Raw genomic sequence first — 23,542 nt, 5'->3', positions numbered from 1 at the left:
GGATCTTGTACGCATGCGTGGTTGTCGCGTTTGTGAAATACCCCTCCGCCGCCTAGCAAAGAGTCCCTACGTGAATGGTGTCATTACGTCAAAGTCTGACCTGTTAAATCAATAACTGTTAATCCAGCGGCTAGTGGATGCTGGACGCTGTTAGGGCTCTGGAGATCTAGTACATGACTAAAGGCAAAGTCTTTTTCTTCTTGGAGCTTACATTGTACTGGGGGAGACGATAAGGGCATTTAAAAGGAATAAATTTCGGGGGCGCCTGGGTGGCACAGCGGTTGGGCGTCTGCCTTTGGCTCAGGGCGTGATCCCAGCGTTGTGGGATCGAGCCCCACATCAGGCTCCTCTGCTGTGAGCCTGCTTCTTCCTCTCCCACTCCCCCTGCTTGTGTTCCCTCTCTCGCTGGCTATCTCTATCTCTGTCGAATAAATAAATAAAATCTTTAAAAAAAAAAAAAGGAATAAATTTCAGAGAGTGCCTGGCAAAATAAAGAAGACTAGGGCAGGGACCTCCAGCTGACTGAGTCGGTAGAGCATGTGACTTTTAATTTCAGGGTCGTGAGTTCAAGCCCCCGGTAGAGGGTGGAGCCTACTTAAAAAAAAAAAATAAGGCAGAGTAAGGGGCTTGGGCAGTGAGAGTGGGACTATTTTAGAAAGGGGATAATGGAAGGTTCGTCTGAAGAGGTGAAATCCGATCCGGATGGAAAGAAGATCTGGGCGAGTGAATAGCAAGTGCAAAGGCCCTGATTTAGGACAGATGGCAGGAATTCCAGGTTGTCGGCCATGAGATCCGAGAGCTAGCAGCCGTGTTGCCTAGGGCCCTGTAGACCTGTGAGGAGTTAAGTGTTGTATAAGTTTTTCGGATAGACTCAATGGCCTGTTTAATAATAATTATGGCAGTTATTGTTTCAACCCAACCAGGAGCCAATCAAGGTTAACACATTGCATTTATTTGCATTGATCTCTTTTAATATCGAATAGACACGCACACACACACACACGTGCACACGTGCGCTGACACTTTTTTTTGTTGTTGTTGTTATGTTGGTTTTTCCCAGAGTTTGGACCAGTTTCCAGTAGAACGTCCCACATTCTGGATTTGTCTCATTGTTTCCTCATGGTGTTTAGTTTGTTCCACTAACCCTGTTGCTCCTGTAAAATGGAAATTGAGTCTGAGGTTTTGAATAGGTTGAAGTTAAGCATTTTTGGCAAGAACATTTCCCTGGTGATACCGTGGACTTCATAGCGCATCACGTTTGGAGGTGCATAATGTTAGATGGTCCCACTATTATGATGCTGAGTTTGGCCACCTGGTCAAGGACCTAACTGCCAGATCTCTCCTTCTAAAGGTACATCATCCCCTTGGTAATCTGGGCGGTGAAACTTTGCCACCATGCAAATACTGTGTTCCCCAGCCATCTCTCACCAGCCGTTGATGATCCTTGCCTGCAGCTGAGTATTACATGGGGCAGAGGGCAGATTTTATTTGAAATGAAAGAGGAAGTAACTAAAGGGTTTTGATCAGAGGAGATAGGTTTTTAAAAGATATTTAAAAGACCACTTCATTGGCCATGTAGGGAAGGGGCTGAAGGGACAACAGGAAGATGGTTAGGAGGCTGCATTTTCCAGGGCAGGGATGGTGTTTCGGACTGAGATGGTAGCAGTGGGGTGGAAAGGAGTGTTGGGATTAGGGATGTAGTGTGAAGATGGAGCTCACCCAGTCACTATAGGAGTGGAATTAGTGTATGGAAATGAGGGAAGTTACAAATAACTCCAAGGGACACCTGGGTGGCTCAGTCAGTCGAGCATCCAACTCTTAGTTTGGGCTCAGGTCATGATCTCAGGTCATGGGATCGAGCCCCATAGCAGGCTCCCCACTCAGTGCAGAGTCTGCTTGGAATTCTTTCCCTCTTTCTCTCCCTCCCTGTCTGCCCCTCCCCTCTGCTCACTCTCTCTCTCTCTCAAATAAATAAGTAAATCTTTAAAAAAAATAACTCCTAGAGGGGCGGCTGGGTGGTGCATTCCTTAAGCATCTGCCTTTGGCTCAGGGCATGATACCGGTGTTATGGGATCGAGCCCCATGTCAGGCTCCTGCGCTATGAGCCTGCTTCTTCCTCTCCCACTCCCCCTGCTTGTGTTCCCTCTCTCACTGGCTGTCTCTCTCTCTCTGTCAAATAAATAAATAAAATCTTAAAAAAAAAAAATAACTCCTAGAGGGGGGTGCCTGGCTGGCTCAGTTACTGGAGCATGAGATTCTTGATCTTCGGGTTGTGAGTTCAAACCCCACCTTAGGTATAGAGCTTGCTTTAAAAAAAAAAAAGGAAACAAAACAAAAAACTCCTAGAGGAAATTAAGGAGACAAATAAATGCAACGTGGGATCCTGGATCAGATGATGAACCGGAAAAAGAGCAGTCGTGGAATATTGGTGAAATTCAAGTGAAGTTTGTGGAATTATTGGTTAGTAGTATCATATCAATGTTAAGTTCCTAACAAATTACTATGGTTATGGAAGAAGAAGATTTTCGCAGAAGCTAGGTGAAGGATATGTGGGAATTCTGTGCTATGTTTGCAACTTTTCTGTAAGTCAGAAATTAGTTCCCAATGCCAAGTTTAAAGAAGATTTTAGGGGCGCCTGGGTGGCACAGAGGTTAAGCGTCTGCCTTCGGCTCAGGGCGTGATCCTGGTGTTGTGGGATCGAGCCCCACATCAGGCTCCTCTGCTATGAGCCTGCTTCTTCCTCTCCCACTCCCCCTGCTTGTGTTCCCTCTCTCGCTGGCTGTCTCTATCTCTGTCAAATAAATAAATAAAATCTTAAAAAAAAAAAAAGAAAAAGAAGATTTTAACATTAGCTTGTTATTAAATCCAAGGATTAACCCCAGTCTACCTCTCTGCACAATGCAGATGCTCGCCGCGGTGTTGCTGCCATTAACTGATGCCAGAACTCTTTGCCAATAACTTGAGTTAGAAAATGTCGTTAAAAAGAAAGAAACTCATCAACATCTTTCTTTACTATCTTATCTATATGTTCGTCTCGAAAGCATCTATTCCAACGTGGCATAGCTCCAACTCTCTAGCTCTGACTTGCAGATTCAAGCTCTCCTGTATTTATTAAGGGTAGAAAAAAGTTTTCTTATTTATTTTTACTTTTTTAAAGATTTTATTTATTTGAGAGAGAGCGAGAGAGCACGAGCGGAAGGGAGGGGCAAGGGGAGAGGGAGAAGCAGACTCCTCGTTGAGCAGGGAGCCTAAGGAGGAGCTCGATCCCAAGTCCATGACCTGAGCCGAAGGCAGATGCTTAACTGACTGAGCCACCCAGGTGCCCAGAAAATTTTCTTTTTAAAATGTTCTCCTGTGAAAATAATTGCTTATTTGTTATTTGATCGAAATTATGGAACCATAAAGAACAGTGGCTCCATTTCAATAAATATTTTTGAGATGATTGTCTAGAAAGCCACATCATATAAATCAGCTTGTGACCTTGCTAAGTATATGAACTGGATACATTCAAAATTATGGCTTCACTAGGGACGCCTGGGTGCTCAGTTGGTTAAGCGTCTGCCTTCTGCTGGGGTCATGATCCGGGGTCTTGGGATCCAGCCCCACATCGGGCTCCCTACTCAGCAGGGAGCCTGCTTCTCCCTCTCCCTCTGCCGCTCCCCCTGCTTGTGCTCTCTGTCAAATAAATAAAATCTTTTTTAAAAGATTTCATTATTTTTATTTTTTAAAGATTTTATTTATTAATTTGACAGAGAGAGACAGCCAGCGAGAGAGGGAACACAAGCAGGGGGAGTGGGAGAGGAAGAGGCAGGCTCATAGCGGAGGAGCCTGACGTGGGGCTCGATCCCAGAACGCTGGGATCACTCCCTGAGCCGAAGGCAGACGCTTAACCGCTGTGCCACCCAGGTGCCCCAAAGATTTCATTTTTAAGTCCTCTCTACACCCAACCAGGGGCTCGAACTCACAACCCCGAGATCAAGAGTCGCACACTCCACTGCCTAAGCCAGCCGGGAGCCCCTCCCTTCCTCCTCCATCTTTAAACTTCGCATTGTAGAATCTTCTCTTCTCCGTGACCTCTATCTACTTCTATCCTCACATCTTCTATGAATCTGACCTTCCCACCCTCCTCTTATAAAGACCGTTATGATTACATTGGGCCCACCCAGATGATCCAGGAAAATCTCCCCGACTCAAGAGCCTTCATTTGATTTAATGAAGTCCCTTTTGCCATATAAGGTAATAAATTCAAAGGTCCCCAGAATTAGGGGGTAGATATCTTTAGGGATTCCGGTAGCTTGTAGGTTTTCAGTGTAATCTGGAGTGAGGTGATCAGCTGACTGAAGGTGAGGGGGCCAGGGTGCTGTGGGGGATTTAAGGAGATCGAAGATGGGTAACAGCCATCTTGGGAAGGCAGAAGGTACACTGATGAGGGACATGTAGCAGGGTAGCAGGCAGGGCTGGGATGTAGGGTCCAGCCCCCCTTATGCTCCCTCACCCCCGCGGGGAGGCACAGAGTAGATGACAGAAGGATTTACCAGGGTTAGAGTTTGACTACAGCAGTGCCCTGGAGGGGGTCACAGTCAAGGGAGTTTAAGAAACGGGAAAGCTGGGCGCCTGGGTGGCTCAGTTGTTTAAGTGTCTGCCTTCAGCTCAGGTAATGATCCCAGAGTCCTGGGATCGAGCCCGCGTTGGGCTCTGTGCTCAGTGGGGAGTCTGCTTCTCCCTCTGCTCCTCACCCCACTCGTGTGCGCACGCTCACTCTCTCTCTCTCAAATCAATAAAATCTTAAGGAAAAAAAAAGAAACAGGACAGTGAGGGATTTTATTGGTGGCCCGTGGACTAGTGGAAGCAGGGGAAAGAGGGAAGGGAGGACAAGGTGGGGGGAGCCAGAAGGAATGAAAAGGTAACAGGATCAATGCATTGTCTGTGCCGGCAGGCAGGCTTGAAAGTTTTTCAGTGCCGTTGATGAGAAAACGGAGGGCACGGGATGATAAAAACAAAGTTCGGAGGAAATGTCATTACTGGTAATGACAAGGACAAAGCTATGACCATGAAAGCGGGTGGTACGATTGGGTGACAGATCAGGGGTGCAGAGTTTCTTTGCGGGTTAACAAAAATGTCCTCGGGTTGATTGTGATGGGTGCACAACTCTTAGGAATACATGAAAAGCCTGCTGTGTCATACAGGTTAAAGGGGTGAATTGTACAGTAATGTGAACTGTAGCTTGATAAAACCTCGAAAGAAAGAAAGAAAGAAAGAAAGAAAGAAAGAAAGAAAGAAAGAAAGAAAGAAAGGAAGGGAGAAAGAAAAAAAAAGGAAGATGGCTGGGGTAGGGCAGCGAGCAAGATCGATAGAAATGACGGGCTTGGAGTACCAAGAGGCCATGTTTGGGTTATCTGCTGCCACAGTGTTTGTAACAACGCATGGCTGAAAACAACAAAGGTAACTTATTTCGGTCCCGCATCTGCAATGTGGGCAGGGATTGGAGGGGGCCCGCGGGAGGGTTTATGTCTGCTCCCGGACCATCAGCAGGATGCTTCCGATGGGGTAGGAGGATCTGCTTCTTCCAATGGCTCACTCAGAAGCCTGATGCTGGAGATCAGCTGTGAGTTTAGCCAGGGCCGAGGGCCAGTAACCTAGGGTCCTCTCCCCATAGACCTCATCATCTGGCCTGTGCAAGGATCCCAAGGAAAAGAGTGGGGCCGAAAGTTGTGTTTCATGACCCAACCTCGGAAATCACACGGTGTTCCTTCCGAGGTGGTCAGTTAGTTGAGGGAGTCACCAAAACCTGGGGACATGGTCTCCGTGAGATAGGGAGTGGCAAGATTCAGGATTATCTTGTAGGACAAGAAATGGGTTCCTTTTTGGAAAAGACAAGCCAGTTACAAGCCAGGTTTTAGTAGGATCTTCTGTGGGGATATTGAAATCACTAAGGGTGAAGGACAGTAGCTTTAGAATGAGGGACAGGGAACCAGGATCTAAAATCTTCCATGAAAGAGCAGCAGTAGCCAGAGAGAAAGGGATAAGTTCAGTAGGGAAGGATGGGAAATGTCCAGGGATAGCTTGAGCTTCAAAGGAGCTGAGGGAGGGGGCACCCGGCTGGCTCGGTAGAGCATGGGACTCTTGATCTCTGGGTTGTGAGTTCAAGCCCCACATTGGGCATAGAGCTTACTTTAAGAAAAAAAAAAGTCAGAGAAGCTGAGGGTGGAAGAATGGTCTGGAAACGGCAAGGAGAGCACCCATTGTAGGTAGGAGGGTGTAAGAAAGGGCTGCAGGAAGAAGGGACCAGTTCATAGAGAGTTCAGAGACCTACAAAGAGAGGGATCTCTCTGTGGTCTCTGAGAATGACAGAAATATAGACACAGAGAAAGGGAGGACAGAGACCCAGAGAGAGAGACCCAGAAATCCAGAGGGTGGTGACACAGCTTTGCAGACAGAAGAGACTCCTAGTCATAACCTTCGTGTTTCTCCGCACTTGCCCAGCAGAGGGCGCTCGGGACCCCCATTCCCTTGAGTCCCGGTAACCAATCCCCACTACTTCCCCCCAAGCCCATCAGATGGGGCTATTTTTACGCGGTGTCATAGGACACCGGTGGCTGGAAGGCCATCGTCTGTCTGTCCTTTGGTCCCTGCGAGTGACCCTGCGTCATCTCCCCAGCCCACCCCCCACCTGTTCCTGGCAGGCCCGGCCTCCTTCTGCACTACATACAGCTCAGGCTTCACTGGGTCTCCGAACGCCTGACCGAGAATACAGGTGGAGACCTTGGCGAAGGAACGGGGTGTGGGGCGCACATGATCATGGCTTGCAGCTGCGGGAGCGTCTCCAGGACGGGGCGACCACCAGGGCAATGGCAGAGCCCCCCTACAGTTAGAGTCAAAAAGAGATTCAGAGATATGACTCCAGAGACCCTGAGTCCTCCGGAGGCCCTGAGACTGAAACTTGCAATACTTCAGGAATACAGAGAAAGAGACCCAAAGGGGAGCCCCAGGGAAACCCAGGGACAGAGCATAGAGGGCTGAGAGATGAGAAGAGATCCCGACAGAGGGGAGAGACAGAGACCAAGGGAAACAGAGATAAACGGAGACACGCCCCTAAGAAACAAGAGTCAAAGACGGAGATCCAGAGAGACCAAGACACAGACAACTGACACAGACCCCCCAATACAGAGTCCTCTAGAATCGCAAAACTCAGAGATAACTGACCCATAGAGATACCCAGAGATACAGCCCTTGAGAGAGACTCAGAACGAAGACATAGCCAGCCGCAGAGACCTACAAGATAACGAGAAAGACAGACGTGGAAGTTTGTGACTCCAACAGAGGGGCTCGGATATTCTTAAGAAAGAGACGGGAGACGCACACACGGAAACCCGGAAAGACGAGGGACAGAGGGAAAGGGGACCCGAGAGCGGGATGGGGGGCGGGAAACTGCGGCTGGGGGGAAAGGGCGGGCACCCCGGCAGAGGGCGCGCGGCCGCCCTCTGCCCCGCTGGGGTCAGGCGCCCCCTCCCCCGCGCCCTGGCCGGACGGCCGGGCTATTTTTACGCGTGGACACCGGACACCAGGCTGGGGCGGCGGCGGCGGCGGCGGCCGAGGCGGGGCCGGGCCGGGCCGGGCCGGGCCGGGTCGGGCGTCGGGGCCACACGTCCGTCCGCGGGTCGCCGGGGCTGCGCGCGCCATGGAGCCGCGGTGCCCGCCGCCGTGCGGCTGCTGCGAGCGGGTGGTGCTCAACGTGGCCGGGCTGCGTTTCGAGACGCGGGCGCGCACCCTCGGCCGCTTCCCGGACACGCTGCTAGGGGACCCGGCGCGCCGCGGCCGCTTCTACGACGGCGCGCGCCGCGAGTACTTCTTTGACCGGCACCGGCCCAGCTTCGACGCCGTGCTCTACTACTACCAGTCCGGCGGGCGGCTGCGGCGGCCGGCGCACGTGCCGCTCGACGTCTTCCTGGAGGAGGTGGCCTTTTACGGGCTGGGCACGGCGGCGCTGGCGCGCCTGCGCGAGGACGAGGGCTGCCCCATGCCGCCCGAGCGCCCCCTGCCCCGCCGCGCCTTCGCGCGCCAGCTCTGGCTGCTCTTCGAGTTCCCCGAGAGTTCGCAGGCCGCGCGCGTGCTCGCCGTCGTCTCCGTGCTCGTCATCCTCGTCTCCATCGTCGTCTTCTGCCTTGAGACGCTGCCCGATTTCCGCGACGACCGCTTCAACCCGGGGCTCGCTGCGGTAGCGGCTGCTGGCCCGGTGAGGGGGCGGGGCCTGGGTGGAGAGAGGCGGGGCTCGGGAGGAGCCGAGCGGGGGCGCTGGGAGGCGAGGCCTCTCAGGAAGGAGGGGCCCGGCTGTAGGTGGGCGGGGCATTGAGGGGCTTGTTGGGAGACAGGCCAATCATAGGTGGGGCAAGGAGCTCGAGTGGTGGGCCACCCAGGCACAGGGCCTGACCGGGGGGAATCTACCAAAGGCGGGCTGGGGGCGGGGCCTGATGATTTGACTAGGGGGACCTCCCTATCACAGGGCGGGGTTGAGACAGGTGAGAAAATGGCTTGCGGAGGGCGGGAGGGCAGGAAGACCGGTACGTTAAGAAATGAAGCTGAGGGCTGAGAGACTGAAAAATCAGGTGTCTGTGCGGCTGGCAGTAACCAATAGAAGGATGGGCTGGAGGTGGTGGGAGTGGAGCTTGAGGGAGCTGGAGACAGAGGGCCGAGGTAGGAGGAATCCGTCTCAAATAAAGTCAGGCTGAGGGCCATGAGAGCAGGGGCCCCAGAGTTTGGTGTACAAAGGAGGTCTATTGTAGTCTGGACTGGGGTTGGTTAGGGAGGGCAGTGCACAAGGAAGTGGGACCTGGGTGGTGACCCTCCCCTTCTGGAAAATCAAAGCTGGGGGTGGAACTTTGGGAAAGAAGAAATGGAGCCTCACTTGGGCACCATTTCAGGAGGCCCCACCAGTGAAGGATCAGGGACGGTAAAGTCAGCCGTGCACGCATGATTCCTAGGGTTCTGGAAAGGAATCTAGGACAGCTGGGTCACTGGAGGCCTGGGGACAATGACTGCTGACCAATTTGTACAGAAGTAGTTGGACAATTAAACCGTAAATATGGCTGTTCCAGTGTGTCCCAGCCCTGGTGTGGTCCTCTCTGAACCCCTTCCTCCCTGCAGTTCCCCGCTCGGCTGAATGGCTCCAGCCCAGTGCCTGGACCCCTGTCTCGCATGCCCTTCGATGACCCGTTCTTTGTGGTGGAGACATTGTGTATCTGTTGGTTCTCCTTTGAGCTACTGGTGCGCCTGGCGACCTGCCCGAGCAAGGCGATCTTTTTCAAGAACGTGATGAACCTCATCGATTTTGTGGCCATCCTACCCTACTTTGTGGCGCTAGGCACCGAGCTAGCCAGGCAGCGGGGTGTGGGCCAGCCGGCCATGTCACTGGCCATCCTGCGAGTCATCCGACTGGTGCGCGTCTTCCGAATCTTCAAGCTGTCCCGGCACTCAAAGGGCCTGCAGATCCTGGGCCAGACCCTACGGGCCTCCATGCGTGAGCTGGGTCTCCTCATCTTCTTCCTCTTCATCGGTGTGGTCCTCTTCTCCAGCGCAGTCTACTTTGCTGAGGTTGACCGGGAAGACTCCCATTTCACCAGCATCCCTGAGTCCTTTTGGTGGGCGGTGGTCACCATGACCACAGTTGGCTATGGAGACATGGCACCCGTCACTGTGGGTGGCAAAATAGTGGGCTCTCTGTGTGCCATCGCTGGAGTGCTGACCATTTCCCTGCCTGTGCCGGTCATTGTCTCCAACTTCAGCTACTTTTACCACCGGGAGACAGAGGGCGAAGAGGCCGGGATGTTCAGCCACGTGGACACGCAGCCCTGTGGCCCACTGGAGGGCAAGGTCAATGGGGGGTTGATGGATGGAGAGATGCCTGAGCTACCACCTCCTCTCTGGGCACCCCCTGGGAAACACATGGTCACCGAAGTGTGAGGGACAGTTGAGGTCTGCAGGACCTCACATTTCCTTGGAGGGAGGGAGGGAGGGGTAGAAGGGAAGGTTAGGGGGAGGGGGTTGGGTTTAGGAAGAACTAGGTTAAGTGGTCATGAGTTGGGGAACACTGAGTCTTGTTGGGTCTTGAGTTGTGGTTTGGTAGCTCCCGTGGATGCTTCCTTAAGTGACGGTGAATGGCAATGAGTTATAATGAGTTGATGGGGAGGCTCCACTGGTTTGTACTGCATTGGGTTGCGCGAGACTTATGGAGCCTTTGGCGGTTAAGTGTGGAGATAGATTTGATCACATAGTTTTGTTTTTTAGGTCCTCATTGGGTTGGGCTGTGTTGTTGAGTCTGGGTGAGTCTTGTCCAATTGCACTGTGCAGGATTCTGTGGTTTTATAAGTCCCCTAGGGCCATTTTGGATCAAGTTATGTGGTCACCCATGGCACTGTTGGGACTGAGTGCGTGTTCATGCATGGTGTTGAGGAGTTGAGTTGAGACATGTTGGAAATTTTGTGGCTTTGTGATGCTTCTAGGGCTATGTTATTTTAGGTTCTGTGAACTTGTGAGTCACGTAGAAATACGAAGAGTCAAGTGATTGAATGTGAGCTTTCTAGGTCACGTTAGGTTAAGTTGGGTTGGAATGTATGATGGTATGAGTCTTTCGGGGTTCCGTTGGGTTGAATTGTGTAGAGTAATGTAGCTAGAAGTTTTGGGGGCTACACTGAGATGAATCATATTGAATTGTATAACCATGTGAGTCATGTAGGGCCATGCTGAGGTGAGTTATCCCAAGTCGTGTCGTTGTGAGTCCTGTAGGAATGTTAGGTTGAGTTGGATTGTGCGTATGGGCTCCATAGGGCCATGTTGGTTTGTTTTGCATTTAGTGGTAGCACCAGGACCCAAGAATAACAACACTGGGGAGGAATCATGTATCAGGGAGCAAGTGTGGTGTTATGGACTCTGCGAGACAAACTGAACTAACTTGCCCAGCGTCACTTACTATAAGGGGCAGGGCTGGGTGCTGGATTCCTTGAATCAGTTTTTCATGCAGAGGGCCTCCGGATGAGCTAGGAAGATGTAGACACTCCTTCCATTTACTCCACACCTGCTTCATTTTGCCATTCACACCCTCTCTATCTGTCCTCCCCTACAGTTTTGCTTCCAACCATGGAGATCAGAGCCACAAGGGAAGGAAAAAGGGGGAGAAACAGTACTTTGTACAGGCATGATGGGGGGGGGCAGAAACTCAAATGAGGGGACAGAGACCTGGGGAGTGATAAAGACTCAGAGAAAGAAAGAGACAGAAACCCAGAGAAGAGGGAACAAAGACCCAAAGAGGGAGGATGAGAGATTTAGGGAGAAGGAGACAAAGACAAAGACCCAGAGAGATGGGGAGATAGAGACCCAGAGGAAGGGGGTCGGAAACTCCAAAGAGAAAGGGAGACAGAGACCAAGATGGGAGATGGAGATGGGGGTGTGTGTCAGGCACCCAGAGAGGGACAGACATCAGAGTTGGAGCCATACCAGAGTGCCCCCGAGAAAGATAACCGATAAAAGAATAGGCAGAAAAAGTCAGTGCCTCTGAACCCAAGAGATACACGAAGTATCTCTTCCACGGAATTACAAAGAGATCCCAAATCAGGGCACACCACCCTATCCTCCCACAGCTCATGAAGGATGTCAGACAAACTGGGGAGCCCACTCTATTTTCCAGGGAAGAAATCAGAGTCTTAGGGCACGGGAGTGGCTTCCCAGGGTCCCGTGGCACATCCCCAGGAGCTAGGATTTATGGCGGGATGCCTGACCCTGTCCCATCAGCCTGCTGATATCCTCCAGCCTCATTTCTCACAAACAACGAAACCGAGGCTCAGAGGGGAGGGTGGGACCCAAGGGCAGGAGGCCAAACATTTTCAGAGGGCTTTCAGTACTAAAAAGGCATTTGGAGGAGGGGGGGAAGGATGCTTCAATCACTAACACATATAGGGCTTCCTATGTGCCAAAGCATCATCCAAAGTACTTTACTTGTATTAATTTATTAAAGCCAGTGGTTTACAGAGTGTTGTTGTTATTTTTAGCTCTTGGGTCAAATGACCTGCTTTAGGGTCAAATGAAACCTTACTTAGATGCACTCACTTCGATGTAGTGTGGCACCTCAGAGGGGACCTGGTTTGAGGGACACATACCTGTGGAGTCCTTCTTAGCAACTCAGAATGCAGCCAAGAAATTCAGTTTGAAAAGCCCTGATTTAATCCAACCCCCTTTTTATACAGAGTGACGGAAGAAAATACAGATGGTGGGATAAGTTTGATAAAGGTCAAAACCCATAGAATCTGTAGGTGGTCCCTTCCCTCTGAGATGGAGACACATCTGGAGACAGAAATGGAGACAGACCCCCTCACAGTGACAGACACAAGGCAGAGTCTGGGACCCAGCACGGAGACCTGAAGAGGAGGAGACACATGGAGAGTGGGGTGAAGGCCTGGAGAGAGGACACCCAAGGGGAGGAGGGAGAGTAGGAGAGCAGTGACCTGGGAGGGGGTCAGAGACCCCTGGGGGGAGGGGGAGGACAGAGATCCACAGGAGCTGGGGAGGCAACCAGAGAGGAGAGGTCAGAGATCCAGAGAGAGGGAGGGGGACAGAGACCCAAAGAAAGAGGAGGGGTGCAGAGACTGCCCTGCTTTTCTTTAAAAACTCACCTGTATTACCTCATCAGAGACCGGAGGTCACACAGAGTCTCTCTGGTAGGGGGTGGGACCTGTTGGGTGCTTAGGGATGGGGGGGAGTGTGGAGAGGTCAGGGAGGTGACCCAAGGGGACGCTCAGAGACTGGGAAGTGCCCCTCTCCCACCCTCAATAAACAACCCACAGCCCCCTTCTACAGCCTTCTAGGCCACCTTGGCTGGGATGGGGAAAAGGACAGGGGAACACCCTAATCCGGGGACACCCTTCTTGCCACCTTGCCATGCTATATTTAGGCTGAGGGAGGGGTATGGGATGACCCCCCCCCCCCAAGATGGGTGTCAGCTTTCCTCCTGAAATAGCTCCGGGGGAGGGGGGGAGGACCTGGGACTCCAACTCCGTCTGACCTCCGTCTCTCTTAGGGTCTCTCTCTTCTCACTGGGTCTCTGTCCTCCTCCTGGGATTCTGTCCCCTTCTCTTGAGTGTCTGTCCTCACTCTGGGTTTTTGACCCCCCTTTCTCTCCGTTTCTGTGCCTTTCCCATCTCCCTTTGTCACTATTCGTTTTTTTTCTCGGAGCACGTCATTGTGTGCTCACATCATACCCTCGTCTATCTCCGAGTCCTATAATACCTTGAATATCTCTTATCTGAGCTCAGGACAGACCCTCTCCCCAGTCCCCACCCAGGAAATTCCAGCAGAGAGGATTCTGTGGGAGAACCCCCCCATATCCACTGTCTCCCTGGGCCTCGGGCCTTATCGCTGCCCAAGTCCAGCTGGTTAATGTCTGGCCTAGAGCTCCTGGGAAAGTAGGGATGAGAGCAGAGGGTGGGAATCTGCCCAGGGATTGACACTTAATTGGCAAAAGAACGCAAAGAAATCTCAGACCCAGACTCCTGGCTCTAAGGAAAGAGGGAGCTGCTGGTCAGGACTCCTGGGTCTGAGAGAGGAGGGGCTGGGGGTGCGGACTCCTGGGTCTGAGTGAGAAGGGAGGTGGGGGGGCGTTCTGACTCCTGGGTCTGAGGGAGAAGGGGGCTGGGGAGGGTCCTGACTCCTGGGTCTGAGGGAGGAGGGGGCTGGGGGTGAGGACTCCTGGGTCTGAGAGAGGAGGGGGCTGGGGGGGATCCTGACTCCTGGGTCTGAGAGAGGAGGGGGCTGGGGGGGATCCCGACTCCTGGGTCTGAGGCAGGAGGGGGCTGGCGCCTGGCCTCCCGGGGCAGAGGCGGGCCAGCAGCTGAGCGAGCCAGGCCGGGCTTCCGAGGTCTCGGCACGCGTGTGGAAGGCGGGATCCCCCGGCCCCTCCTCCGCCGTCGGGCGCCGCCCCGCCCCCGCCCCCGCCCCCGCCCGGGCCCTCCGGAGAGTGTGCGGCGAGGAGCCGGCGGGCGAGCGGGCGTCCCTGCAGCCAGCGAGCGGGAGGAGGAGCCGCGCCGCGCCAGGGGCAGCCGCGGAGCCGAAGAGGGCGCCCCAGGTAAGAGCCTCCGCGCCTCCTCCCCCGGGATTCCGGCGTCCGGGTCGCCCTGCCCCCGGGTAGGGAGGGACGGGGGCGGGGCCAGGGGGGCGGGGCTTGGCGGAGGAAACTGAGGCAGGAGCGAAGTGCTCCAGATACGCAGTCGGTTACCCCCAGCGGGGTCTCAGGAGACCAGACCCTCAGCCTTGATCTTTGGGAGGAGGGCTCTGGGAGTACGTAGTTCTGGATACCTGGGGAAGAGAGTCCTGAACTCCAGAGCTCCCAGGTCTGAGGGAGGAGGGCGCTGGGGGTCTGGACTCCTCGGTCTGCGGGAGGAGGGTGCTGGGCGCCCGGACTCCGGACTCCAGCATGGGAGGGAGGGAGCTGGAGATCTGGACTCCTGAAGGAGGAGGAGGCAGGGAACCAGGACTTTTGGGTCTGAGTGAGGTGGCGGCCGGGAACCGGGACTTCTGGTCTGAGGGAGGAGGTAGCTGCCTTCTGGTCCTGGTTGGATCGGCGTGGCTGGGTCCCTTCACACCCTTCTTTCCATTTCCCCATCTCGGAGCCAAGGCAGGCAGCCACTCCAGGTATGTGCGGTAGAAGTCTTGGACGGGCCCCGGCCTGTCCTGTGAGGATAGAACATTCCAGGAAGCAGCCTCAGGGGCCCAGGGCTTCTTGAGTGTGGGCCCTCAGGGACCCGGGTGTCCAGACCAGCGCCACCCCCGCCCTGTCTGGGAGATGAATGGGCCATGGAGGATGTAATCTTTTCCAGCCTCCTCTATCCCCCCGCCCCCTCCCCCCCCACCCCCGCCTCTCCCCTCACCTCCCCCATCTGCTTCCCATCCCAGCCAGGAGCCATCACCTGGTCAGGGAAGGGGCCTCTGGGAAGGGGGCGCGGCCTTGACTCTTGGGTACCCTACACTTAAAGAGGAACAGTGGGAAGGGGAGTGTTCAGGTCCCCTCCCCCACTTGCCCACACAACCTGCCTGTTCCCTTCTTCCCCTAGGTGGCTGCCCCTTCCCTCTCCTGAGATGTCAGGAAAGAGGGGACCACCTGTGTCCCCCACAGGGGCCCCCCAGAGCCTGGGGGCCCCCAGCACTGGAGCCTGGAGGTGGAGGAGGTGCTGACAGGTCTGGTAACCACCTGCTGCTTCCCACTTCTCTCCACACCACTTCCCCAGAACCACAGACTTCCAGAATATTGCAGAGAAACTGTAGGATCCACGCCCTCACCACTATCTCCCAGGCCCTGCTTCATTTCTTTTTTTTTGTTTTTTCTCTCTTAAGATTGTATTTATTTACTTGTCAGAGAGCGCACACAAGCAGGGGGAGTGGCAGGCAGAAGGAGAAGCAGGCTTCCCACTGAGCAAGGAGCCCAAGTTGATCCCAGGACTCTGGGATCATGACCTGAGCCGAAGGCAGACACTTAACCTACTGAGCCACCCAGGTGTGTCCCCGGTTCATTTCTTGGACAGGGAGACTGAGGCGCCACACAGAAGAGGAAATGTCTTGCCTTCTCAGTGGCACTTTTGAGCTGAACTTGCTAGGGTTCTAGAACATGGCCTTGCTCAGAATTTTGGAACCTCAAACCTCCTCTAGCCTGCGGACTTAGGGTCCCTCAGGGTTGTCAGTAGAGGTAGGATAGAGGGTGGAGTTGCTCTGATGGGGCTCAAGACCTGCTTCTGGCATTTGCCTTCTGTGTGATGTGGTATAAGTCACTCACCTCTCTGAGCCTGTATTTCTCCGTTTGCTGATTTGTTGGCTATTATTAGCAATAGTAGTAGAATAATTATGATTAATCTAGAAGTTGGGCATTATCCAAGGTTCTAGAACAAGGGCCTCCCCATGGTTCTGGCATTCAGGGCCCCCTGCAGTTCCCAACCTCTGCCCCCCTCCCCCACTAAGTTTTTACCCTCATCTTTAACCCCAGCTTCCCTCTCTATCTTCAGGTGCTCAGCAAGATGTTCCCCAGCCCCTCCTGCTCCCTCCCCATCCTCCTCCTTTTCCTCCTCCCCAGTGTCCCAATGGAGCCCCATCCCCCACCCTTACCACTGCCCCCATTTCTAGCCCCTGAGTGGGACCTCCTGTCCCCCCGAGTAGTCCTGTCCAGGGGCGCCCCTGCTGGGCCCCCTCTGCTATTCCTGCTGGAGGCCGGGGCCTTTGGGGAGCCAGCAGGCAGCCCTGCCAACCGCAGTCGGCGAGGGGTGAGCGAGACAGCACCAGCAAGTCGCCGGGGAGAGCTGGCTGTGTGTGATGCGGTCAGTGGCTGGGTGACAGACCGCCGGACAGCCGTGGACCTGCGCGGGCGTGAGGTGGAGGTGCTGGGCGAGGTTCCTGCGGCTGGAGGCAGCCCCCTCCGCCAGTACTTCTTTGAGACCCGCTGCAAGGCTGACAGTGCCACCGAGGAAAGTGCCCCTGGTGGGGGTGGGGGAGGCTGCCGGGGTGTGGACCGGAGGCACTGGGTGTCTGAGTGTAAGGCCAAGCAGTCCTATGTGCGGGCATTGACTGCTGATGCCCAGGGCCGTGTAGGCTGGCGATGGATTCGAATTGACACTGCCTGTGTCTGCACGCTCCTCAGCCGGACTGGTCGGGCCTGAGGCCCATGCTCAGGAACTGGGCAGACAGAGGAAGAAGACAGCTGGATGCTGAGGGACCTCCAGGTTGGCCTGGCTGCTCTAGGCCTCAGTTTGGGAACTTGTGAAATGGTCACAATATCAGAGCTTTCTGAGTTGGAGAGCTCAATCCATGCAAGACGGGTGGTGAAACCAAATGGGGTTTTGAAGGATGAATAGGAGTTCTTCTGGATGAACTTGAGGGTAATGATGATGATGACAATATCCAATATTTTCTGAATGTCTACTGTGTATCAGCGCAAATACACAATTTGTCAGATCAACTCTGGTGGATTTAACCATCAGAGGAAACTTGGCTTCCTAAGTTGCTAACCACTTGATCTCAGAGGTTATGTTGCTCACCCTGGAGGGAGTGACAAGGAAGTGATATGTCAAGAAGTGGGGGGGGGGGTCAAAACGGACACATAAGCAACTAGCTGGGAGCTGGGGTTCGAATGGGAAATCTTACTTGGTCACATGGGGTGAGTGTTGGCTTAGAATGTTCTGTTTTGAGGTAGTGAGCTACCCATCGCAGTAGGAGCACAAGCAAGGTTGAATGATAAGAGGTCAGGAGGCTTGAGAGTTTAACCCTGCTGGGGAGTTGGAGTCAGGTTTCTACCTCCTTTTCTGTCCCAACTTTTACCCCATATTGCGAAAGGAATAGAACCTAGAATTGTCCAGCTTGAGTATGGCATAAAGTTCTGACCACCAGATCCGACTCCTGGCTAGGATCAGGGGTCATGTGGACAGTGCTAGGCTTTGAGTGTGCCAGGAAAATCCAAAAGGAGAAGTGGCCCTAGAGGCCTGAATGAGGGGTTCAGTGGGATGAGCTACTGGGAGCTGAGAAGGCAAAGGCCTTGACCAAAAGGTCTTTAAACCAAGGAAGTGACAAGGGATGTCAGGAGTAGATCCCACACCTTCAGGATACCCCTTCATGTGTCACCAGTCCATACCTTAAGCTTGTTGCCAACACATGCGCGCGCGCGCGCGCACACACACACACACACACACTCACACACACACACACATTCTTTTAGAACCCGCTTTAGGCTAAGGACTGAGATCCTAGACATCCCGCATCCCCCACCAACACAGACTGGGCCCCTGGGAAGGGTAGGGATGGCCAGGCTGGTCCGGGTGTAGCTGCCTCTGTTTCTACATCTCTGTGTTTCTAGGTCTGTGGTTCCCACTCTCTTTTTTGTCACCCCCCTCTCCGTCTCTTGTCTCTGGGTCAGTAGCTCTCTATCTCTGTTTCTCATTCACTGTCTCTCACCCATTCTTGCCCTTGTTTCTTTCTCATCAAAGCTCTTTCCACACCCCCTCCCCTCTCTTTTTGCTAAGTATTTCCCTGTGTATGTGTCTGTGGGTCTCTCCCTCGTCACCCGCCCCCATATCCAGGTGGAAGTTTTCAACCAAATCAAAGGCAGGCAGGACAGACGAAGCCCAAGCCCCGGACTGACTCTTTCAGCGCACACAGGGAGGGAGGGAGAGCCCTGGGGAAGTCTGGAAATCGTTACCCTTGAGGTAGGCAGGCCTGGCAGAGGGAGGAGGGGGCTGAGAGAGTTGGGACCCTGTAGGAAAAGGGGCTGTTGCTCATGGATTCCCTGATGCGGTGGGTGGTCTCTGTCCTCCCCCTCTGGGTCTCTGTCTCTCCCAACCTGGGGTCTCTGTGTCTCTAAAATTCCCTACACCTCTGAGCTTCTATTCCCCCTTCCTCCCCCTTCCTGCCCTTCTCTCTCTCTCTCTCTGGGACTCCCCTCCCCCATTTCTCTGAGTTTCTGTGCCCTTCTCTCAAAGTCCCTGTCCCTCTCTGTGCCTGCGTCTCTTTCTCACTCTATCCAACCATCCACACACCTGCAGGCCTTCCATTGGCTGAGTTCAGGGTGGGCGGGTTCTGTTACCTAGGGCAACGGCAACAACAAGCCTGCCCCTGCGTGGCTACCCCGCAGGGGTGGGACCATGGCGGGTCGGACCCTAGCTCTGCGCTATGGTCCCCCATGGCCCCCAATCTCTGGGACCGAGGTACCTGGATCCTGGCCCAACTGGCATCTCACCAGCAGTGGTGTCGCCCACCACATTATCCCGTCTGTGCCCTTTCCCCCGCCCAATGTGCAGGTGAGAGGACCCTAGGTTCCTGGCCAGGAGGAGACTGGGGGCCCAGACTCCGGTGTCTGAAGGAGAGGCCTGGGGGTCCAGACACCTGCTGAGAAGAAAAGGGGATTGGGGGCGTGGACTCCCCTCTGACTGAAGGAGGAGGGTCCCCGAGTCCTGGGTCTGAAAGAAGAGGGGCCAGGGAACCTGGATGCCTGGAACTGGAGGGAGGAAAGGGTTGGGGACCGACTGGGAGAGATTAGGGCTCGCGGGCCGGACTTGAATCCTTTCAGCTGACGTCCTTCTCCCCAGTCCACGGTCGCGGAGCCCCTGCCCCCTGCCGCAAAGCAGGGTTTGCACATCTGGGATTTTGACGAGGTCATCAGCAGATGGGAGACAACCTCTGGCTCGGCTTACGTGCCTAAGACCCACGGGGGGCCCTACGCACAGACCAGGGCCCCAGAGCCTTCGGACCCCACGCGGACTGTGGGGATCAAGGATTTAGAAGAAAAGGTAAGGTTCTGGAACGTAGAGGTCCGCAGGGGACAGGACTGGGGATCGCTCTGGAGTACCGTGCACCCTCACGTCGGATCCCCGCGTCGCCTTCCCGCAGCTCAGACACCGCGGCTGGCGCCTCCCGCTGATCACAAAGCAGCAGTGCAGTGAGACGAGGGCGCAGTACACCGGCTGGCCCGGCTTGGATCAGCAGCGCCCTACCTTCTACGTCTGGCCCCAGCCCCTGGAGCTTGCCGAGCACCTTCGCGGAGGCCCTTCCCAGGTAGCGGAGAAGACCCGCTGCCACCGTGGGACAGAGCTTGTAGCGCCTGGGGCGGGGTCGGAGGGGCTCTGAAGCTGGGGACCAGGCTAGGAGACCCTGGGGTGGAGAATTTTGAGCCTGGGGTCTTGGCCAAAAGGTCTGGGACGGAATCAGGTTACGGAGTCTGGGGGTGGAGCTTGGACCTTCTGAGGTAGGGTCTGGGGGAGGAGGGGGCTGGAGACCGAAATCCCAGCGCTGAGGCTGGGGCCACAACTAGTAAATCCCGGGGCGGGGCTGGGAGGGTGTCTGAGGCCAGGGTCAGGGCTCCGCGGCGGACGGTACGTGGGGGCGGGTCTTGAACTTTCCAAGCCAAGGTCGGGAGGCGGGGCTAGGCTTTCCCGGAGTAGAGGAGCGTAGAGAAACGGTTGCCCGAGGTGCAGCTTGAATTCCAGCGGCGGGAGGTGGAAGCCAGGAGTCTGGGGGCGGAGCTGGGAAGGCTTTGTGTTCGATGACCCGCAAGTGTTTGGATTTTGGAGTAACCCTAATTAGGGTTCTGATTTGGGGAGCGAAGCTAAAGTGCGCTGACTTGCGATTGGTCAGGAAGGATTCGGATTCTGGGGGCGGGTGTGAGGGCTGGTGGGTCGAAGGAAAAGGGATCCTGAGTCTGGGAGCCAGGGCCTGGAATGCGGTATGAAACCTCTTGCTTGTCCTTCCTCCCCGGGTCCTCCTCAGGCTTTAATCCCCTGGACCAAGAACCCCGAGCTGGCCGGCCGGCCTTTCACAGTATCTGACCAGGGCATCTTGGACCGCCATCAGCTCTATCTGACCACCTCGGCCAAGGACTTCCGGGCCTACCCGAAGTGAGCCTGGGTCCTCGCTCGGCACCGCCCCCAGCATAGGCTGGTGGGACGCCGAACCCGGGTGTCGGCTACCTCGTGTCCGACTCAGTAGCCTCAGCCTTTAGCTCCTGCACGCTCAAGAACCAGAAGTTCAGACCCCAGCCCCTACCTGTTTCCTTAGTGTCAACTCCCAGAAATATGAAACCTGCCGCTTGCCCAAGAAGGGGTTCGGGACCAGGGGCGGGGCCCTAAGGCTCTGGGGCGGGACCTACTTTGGTTCCCAGATACTCCTTCCCAAGGATTAGAAAATTCCGGATTCCAGACCCTTACGGACCTCGAGGACCAGGAATCCAGGCTAGGAGTCTGCAGCCCCCATCCTTCCTGAGGGGTCCCCGAATCATGCAAATGTACCCTTGCCTCGAAACGCAGGAGTTCACGTCTACAGGCTCCTCAGAACGCGAGGTCTGAACCTCAGCCTTGTCTCTCGGAACCAACTGTGCCTTCCCTCTCCTGCCTCCCTCACCAACAGGAAGGAGTTGTCTGGATATCCCCGCAAGGACTCGCTGACCTACTGGAGCTTTGAGAAGACGCCTCAGGCCTGGGGCCATGACCCACAGAGGCCACCGTGTCCGGGCCCCTCTCGGCCGCCAGGGATCCGCGTGCCCCACGTCCACCCAGTGACGATAGCCGTGCCACACCACGGAGCGTTGTCTCTGACTCAGGAGTCCTACAGACCCCCGCTGCACCCGCTCCTCCGGCTCGACCGTTTCTGCCCGCTGGAGCTGCCCTGGGGCGGCCCCCACTGGAAGCCCGTGTCGGGGATCTACAGCGTGCCGCACGCCTACAGCACTGAGAACTCCAGCTACGGCAGCATGATGCCAGCCCTCATCTGAGCCGGCAGCGCCAGCCCCGCCCTGGACACGCCCCCCGGGCGCGGACCGAGACGAGAAAGCGGTGACTGGGAGCACACTGGGCGGGGCTAAAGCCGGGAACCCCGCCCGCCACGTGGGAGGGAGACAGAGGCCAGGACCCGCCCACTGGGCCGTGGGCTGGGCGAATCCCACACTTGACCTTAGGGTTGACTGGTTGGGAGAGGGAGGTGGGAGCTGAGCCGGGAAAAGGTAATTTGGGGCTGTGGGCTCGAGGGCGAGTCACGCCCTCTGCGACCGAGGAGGCGGAGCTTCTTAGTCAACGACAGAGTTAAATAGCCTAAACTATGCCCATTGCTGGGTCGTCTCTGGGGGCCTGAGTGTGGGGAGATGGGGCCCCCGCTGAATCCCTTGTGGAACGAAGGCACGACTGCCTGCAGGTGGAACCCGGCCTCTGGGCACAGAATCCAATATTGAAGCCACGCCCCTCCGAAGAAGTTAGTGGCACGGGAATGGCTTTCAGCCTACGGCAGGTGGAGAGGGGCTGAGGTCTCAGCTGATCATTCGAGGGTCCTTGGAAGGGGCGACCTTCAGCCTTCCCCTGGCTCCCAGCATGATGCGCAGAGGCGAGGCTATACAGCCAGGGGCAAGGCCAAGGGCTCCCTGTGGCCCATTCCCGATGACCAGGAACACGACTTCGCTAGTACCTGAGGATTGAGTCAGTGAAGTCAGCTTCACCTTGGGCGTCTCCTGCTTCTTGTGTGGGAGCCACTCAGGGAGTGGGGGGTAAGGGGCACTCCACGGAGCCACTCCTGCACACCTCCGTGACCTTTTCTGCTTCTCGCCCCCAGAAAGATTAGTGTCCAGGTTACCCCATCGTGCCGTCACCCCCAGTGGCCTTGCCGCCCCCACAGCCTGCAAGTATAAGACCAGGTAAACATCATAGGGAAGGCACTGAGCATGGAGACGCTCCAGGTAAGACTGTAGGGCCCCTAGGCACTTTGCAACTCTGTCCAGGCCACAGCTGGCACAAAGAGGGAGAGTCCTGTGACCTGATGGAGGAGGCTTCCTTCTAGAAGAGTGTGGACGGCCAGCAGGCTTCCTGCCAGGAGGGAAGCAGGTGGAGCAGGGCCTGAGGGTGGGAATCTGCAGTGTTGGGAGTATCTGGGGTTCCTGAGTCCTGGGACAGGGGATCGAAGTGGGACAGATGGGTCCCGAATGGAAGAGGCCAGGCAGGGGAGCTGTGTCCCTGAATGTGTCTGTGTGGGGGATGGGAGGGTAAGGGCTCAGGGTAGAGAGGTCTGGCTTGGCCCAGAGACACCGGCCTTGTCCCAGGGCCTGCTGCTGTGGCTGCTGCTGAACGTGGGTGGGGCATGGACATCCAGGGGGCCACTACGCCCACTATGCCGGCCCATCAACGCCACCCTGGCTGCCGAGAACGAAGCCTGTCCGGTCTGTATCACCTTCACCACCACCATCTGCGCCGGCTACTGCCCCAGCATGGTGAGCTGCGGGGGGCGGTCGAGGGCCAGCCCTGCTGGCTGGGGGACGGGTGCTGCCACCTCAGCACCAGGGGGGGTACTCAGGGCCGGGCCCACATCAGACGGGAAGCGGCAGCGGGGATGGAAGGGTGGCCTGCCCCCTGGGCAGGGGCTGGGGAACTGGGAGTCAGAGCTGGGCACGTGGGAGGGAGGGGGAGCACAGGGGGTCTGCTGGACACCTGAGTCTGCGACCTGTGAGGGGTGGGGGGAGCTCAGGGGAGGGCCTGACCAAAGGAGGATAGCCATGCCCCCCCACCCCCCACTCCTGGCCCACAGGTGCGAGTGCTGCCAGCCGCCCTGCCGCCCGTGCCCCAGCCGGTGTGCACCTACCACGAGCTGCGCTTTGCCTCCATCCGGCTCCCTGGATGCCCGCCTGGCGTGGACCCCATGGTCTCCTTCCCCGTGGCCCTAAGCTGTCGCTGTGGGCCCTGCCGCCTCAGCAACTCCGACTGTGGGGGTCCCAGAGCCCAACCCTTGGCCTGTGACCGCCCCCCGCTCCCGGGCCTCCTGTTCCTCTAAGGATCCCCCCCACACCCCAACTCCTGGAGCCAGCAGATGCTTCTTTCCTCCCTTCTTAATAAAGGCTTCTCGAACTGCACTCAGGTTGTCTTTTGTCAGGCTCAGGGTGCATGTACGCGTACACACACACACACACACACACACTCACACACTCACGATGGGTCCAGTTTCAGGGGCACCTGGGTGGCTCATTCGGTTAAGTGTCTGACTCTTGATTTCGGCTCAGGTC

At 55.8% G+C, this 23,542-nt stretch overlaps 4 protein-coding genes across 4 annotated transcripts; all 4 read left to right on the top strand.

Annotated features, from left to right (window-relative positions):
• The first annotated feature begins 7,624 nt into the window (after positions 1-7,624).
• KCNA7 (potassium voltage-gated channel subfamily A member 7) lies at positions 7,625-12,017 on the top strand. Its single transcript, XM_026481709.4, has 2 exons — positions 7,625-8,233; positions 9,142-12,017. The coding sequence occupies exons 1-2, from the start codon at positions 7,679-7,681 to the stop codon at positions 9,955-9,957; spliced, it is 1,371 nt and encodes a 456-aa protein (XP_026337494.1). The 5' UTR covers positions 7,625-7,678; the 3' UTR covers positions 9,958-12,017.
• Positions 12,018-13,990: 1,973 nt separating this feature from the next.
• NTF4 (neurotrophin 4) lies at positions 13,991-16,983 on the top strand. Its single transcript, XM_026481710.4, has 3 exons — positions 13,991-14,107; positions 15,093-15,216; positions 16,035-16,983. Exon 3 carries the CDS (start codon positions 16,047-16,049, stop codon positions 16,680-16,682), a length of 636 nt encoding a protein of 211 aa, XP_026337495.1. The 5' UTR covers positions 13,991-14,107; positions 15,093-15,216; positions 16,035-16,046; the 3' UTR covers positions 16,683-16,983.
• Positions 16,984-18,656: 1,673 nt separating this feature from the next.
• Positions 18,657-21,277, top strand: SAXO3 (stabilizer of axonemal microtubules 3). Its single transcript, XM_044378079.2, has 5 exons — positions 18,657-18,812; positions 19,101-19,301; positions 19,402-19,566; positions 20,278-20,405; positions 20,914-21,277. Exons 1-5 carry the CDS (start codon positions 18,657-18,659, stop codon positions 21,275-21,277), a joined length of 1,014 nt encoding a protein of 337 aa, XP_044234014.2.
• On the top strand, positions 20,321-23,392 carry LHB (luteinizing hormone subunit beta). Its single transcript, XM_026481867.3, has 2 exons — positions 20,321-22,756; positions 23,071-23,392. The coding sequence occupies exons 1-2, from the start codon at positions 22,472-22,474 to the stop codon at positions 23,311-23,313; spliced, it is 528 nt and encodes a 175-aa protein (XP_026337652.1). The 5' UTR covers positions 20,321-22,471; the 3' UTR covers positions 23,314-23,392.
• The last annotated feature ends 150 nt before the right edge of the window (positions 23,393-23,542 follow it).

Source organism: Ursus arctos, unplaced genomic scaffold, assembly GCF_023065955.2.
Source record: "Ursus arctos isolate Adak ecotype North America unplaced genomic scaffold, UrsArc2.0 scaffold_19, whole genome shotgun sequence".
In the NCBI taxonomy this organism is placed as follows: domain Eukaryota; kingdom Metazoa; phylum Chordata; class Mammalia; order Carnivora; family Ursidae; genus Ursus; species Ursus arctos.
The sequence above is the reverse complement of the archived record's forward strand: the minus strand, read 5'-3'. Positions and strand labels throughout refer to the sequence as shown.

Coding starts and splice junctions, on each gene's coding strand:
- SAXO3 (XM_044378079.2), top strand. CDS start 18,657: ATGGCGGGTCGGACCCTAGCTCTGCGCTATGGTCCCCCATGGCCCCCA. Junction 18,813..19,100: donor TTCCCCCGCCCAATGTGCAG/GTGAGAGGACCC, acceptor CCTTCTCCCCAG/TCCACGGTCGCGGAGCCCCT. Junction 20,406..20,913: donor GACTTCCGGGCCTACCCGAA/GTGAGCCTGGGT, acceptor CCTCACCAACAG/GAAGGAGTTGTCTGGATATC.
- KCNA7 (XM_026481709.4), top strand. CDS start 7,679: ATGGAGCCGCGGTGCCCGCCGCCGTGCGGCTGCTGCGAGCGGGTGGTG. Junction 8,234..9,141: donor CGGTAGCGGCTGCTGGCCCG/GTGAGGGGGCGG, acceptor TCCTCCCTGCAG/TTCCCCGCTCGGCTGAATGG.
- LHB (XM_026481867.3), top strand. CDS start 22,472: ATGGAAGAGGCCAGGCAGGGGAGCTGTGTCCCTGAATGTGTCTGTGTG. Junction 22,757..23,070: donor CCGGCTACTGCCCCAGCATG/GTGAGCTGCGGG, acceptor CCTGGCCCACAG/GTGCGAGTGCTGCCAGCCGC.
- NTF4 (XM_026481710.4), top strand. CDS start 16,047: ATGTTCCCCAGCCCCTCCTGCTCCCTCCCCATCCTCCTCCTTTTCCTC.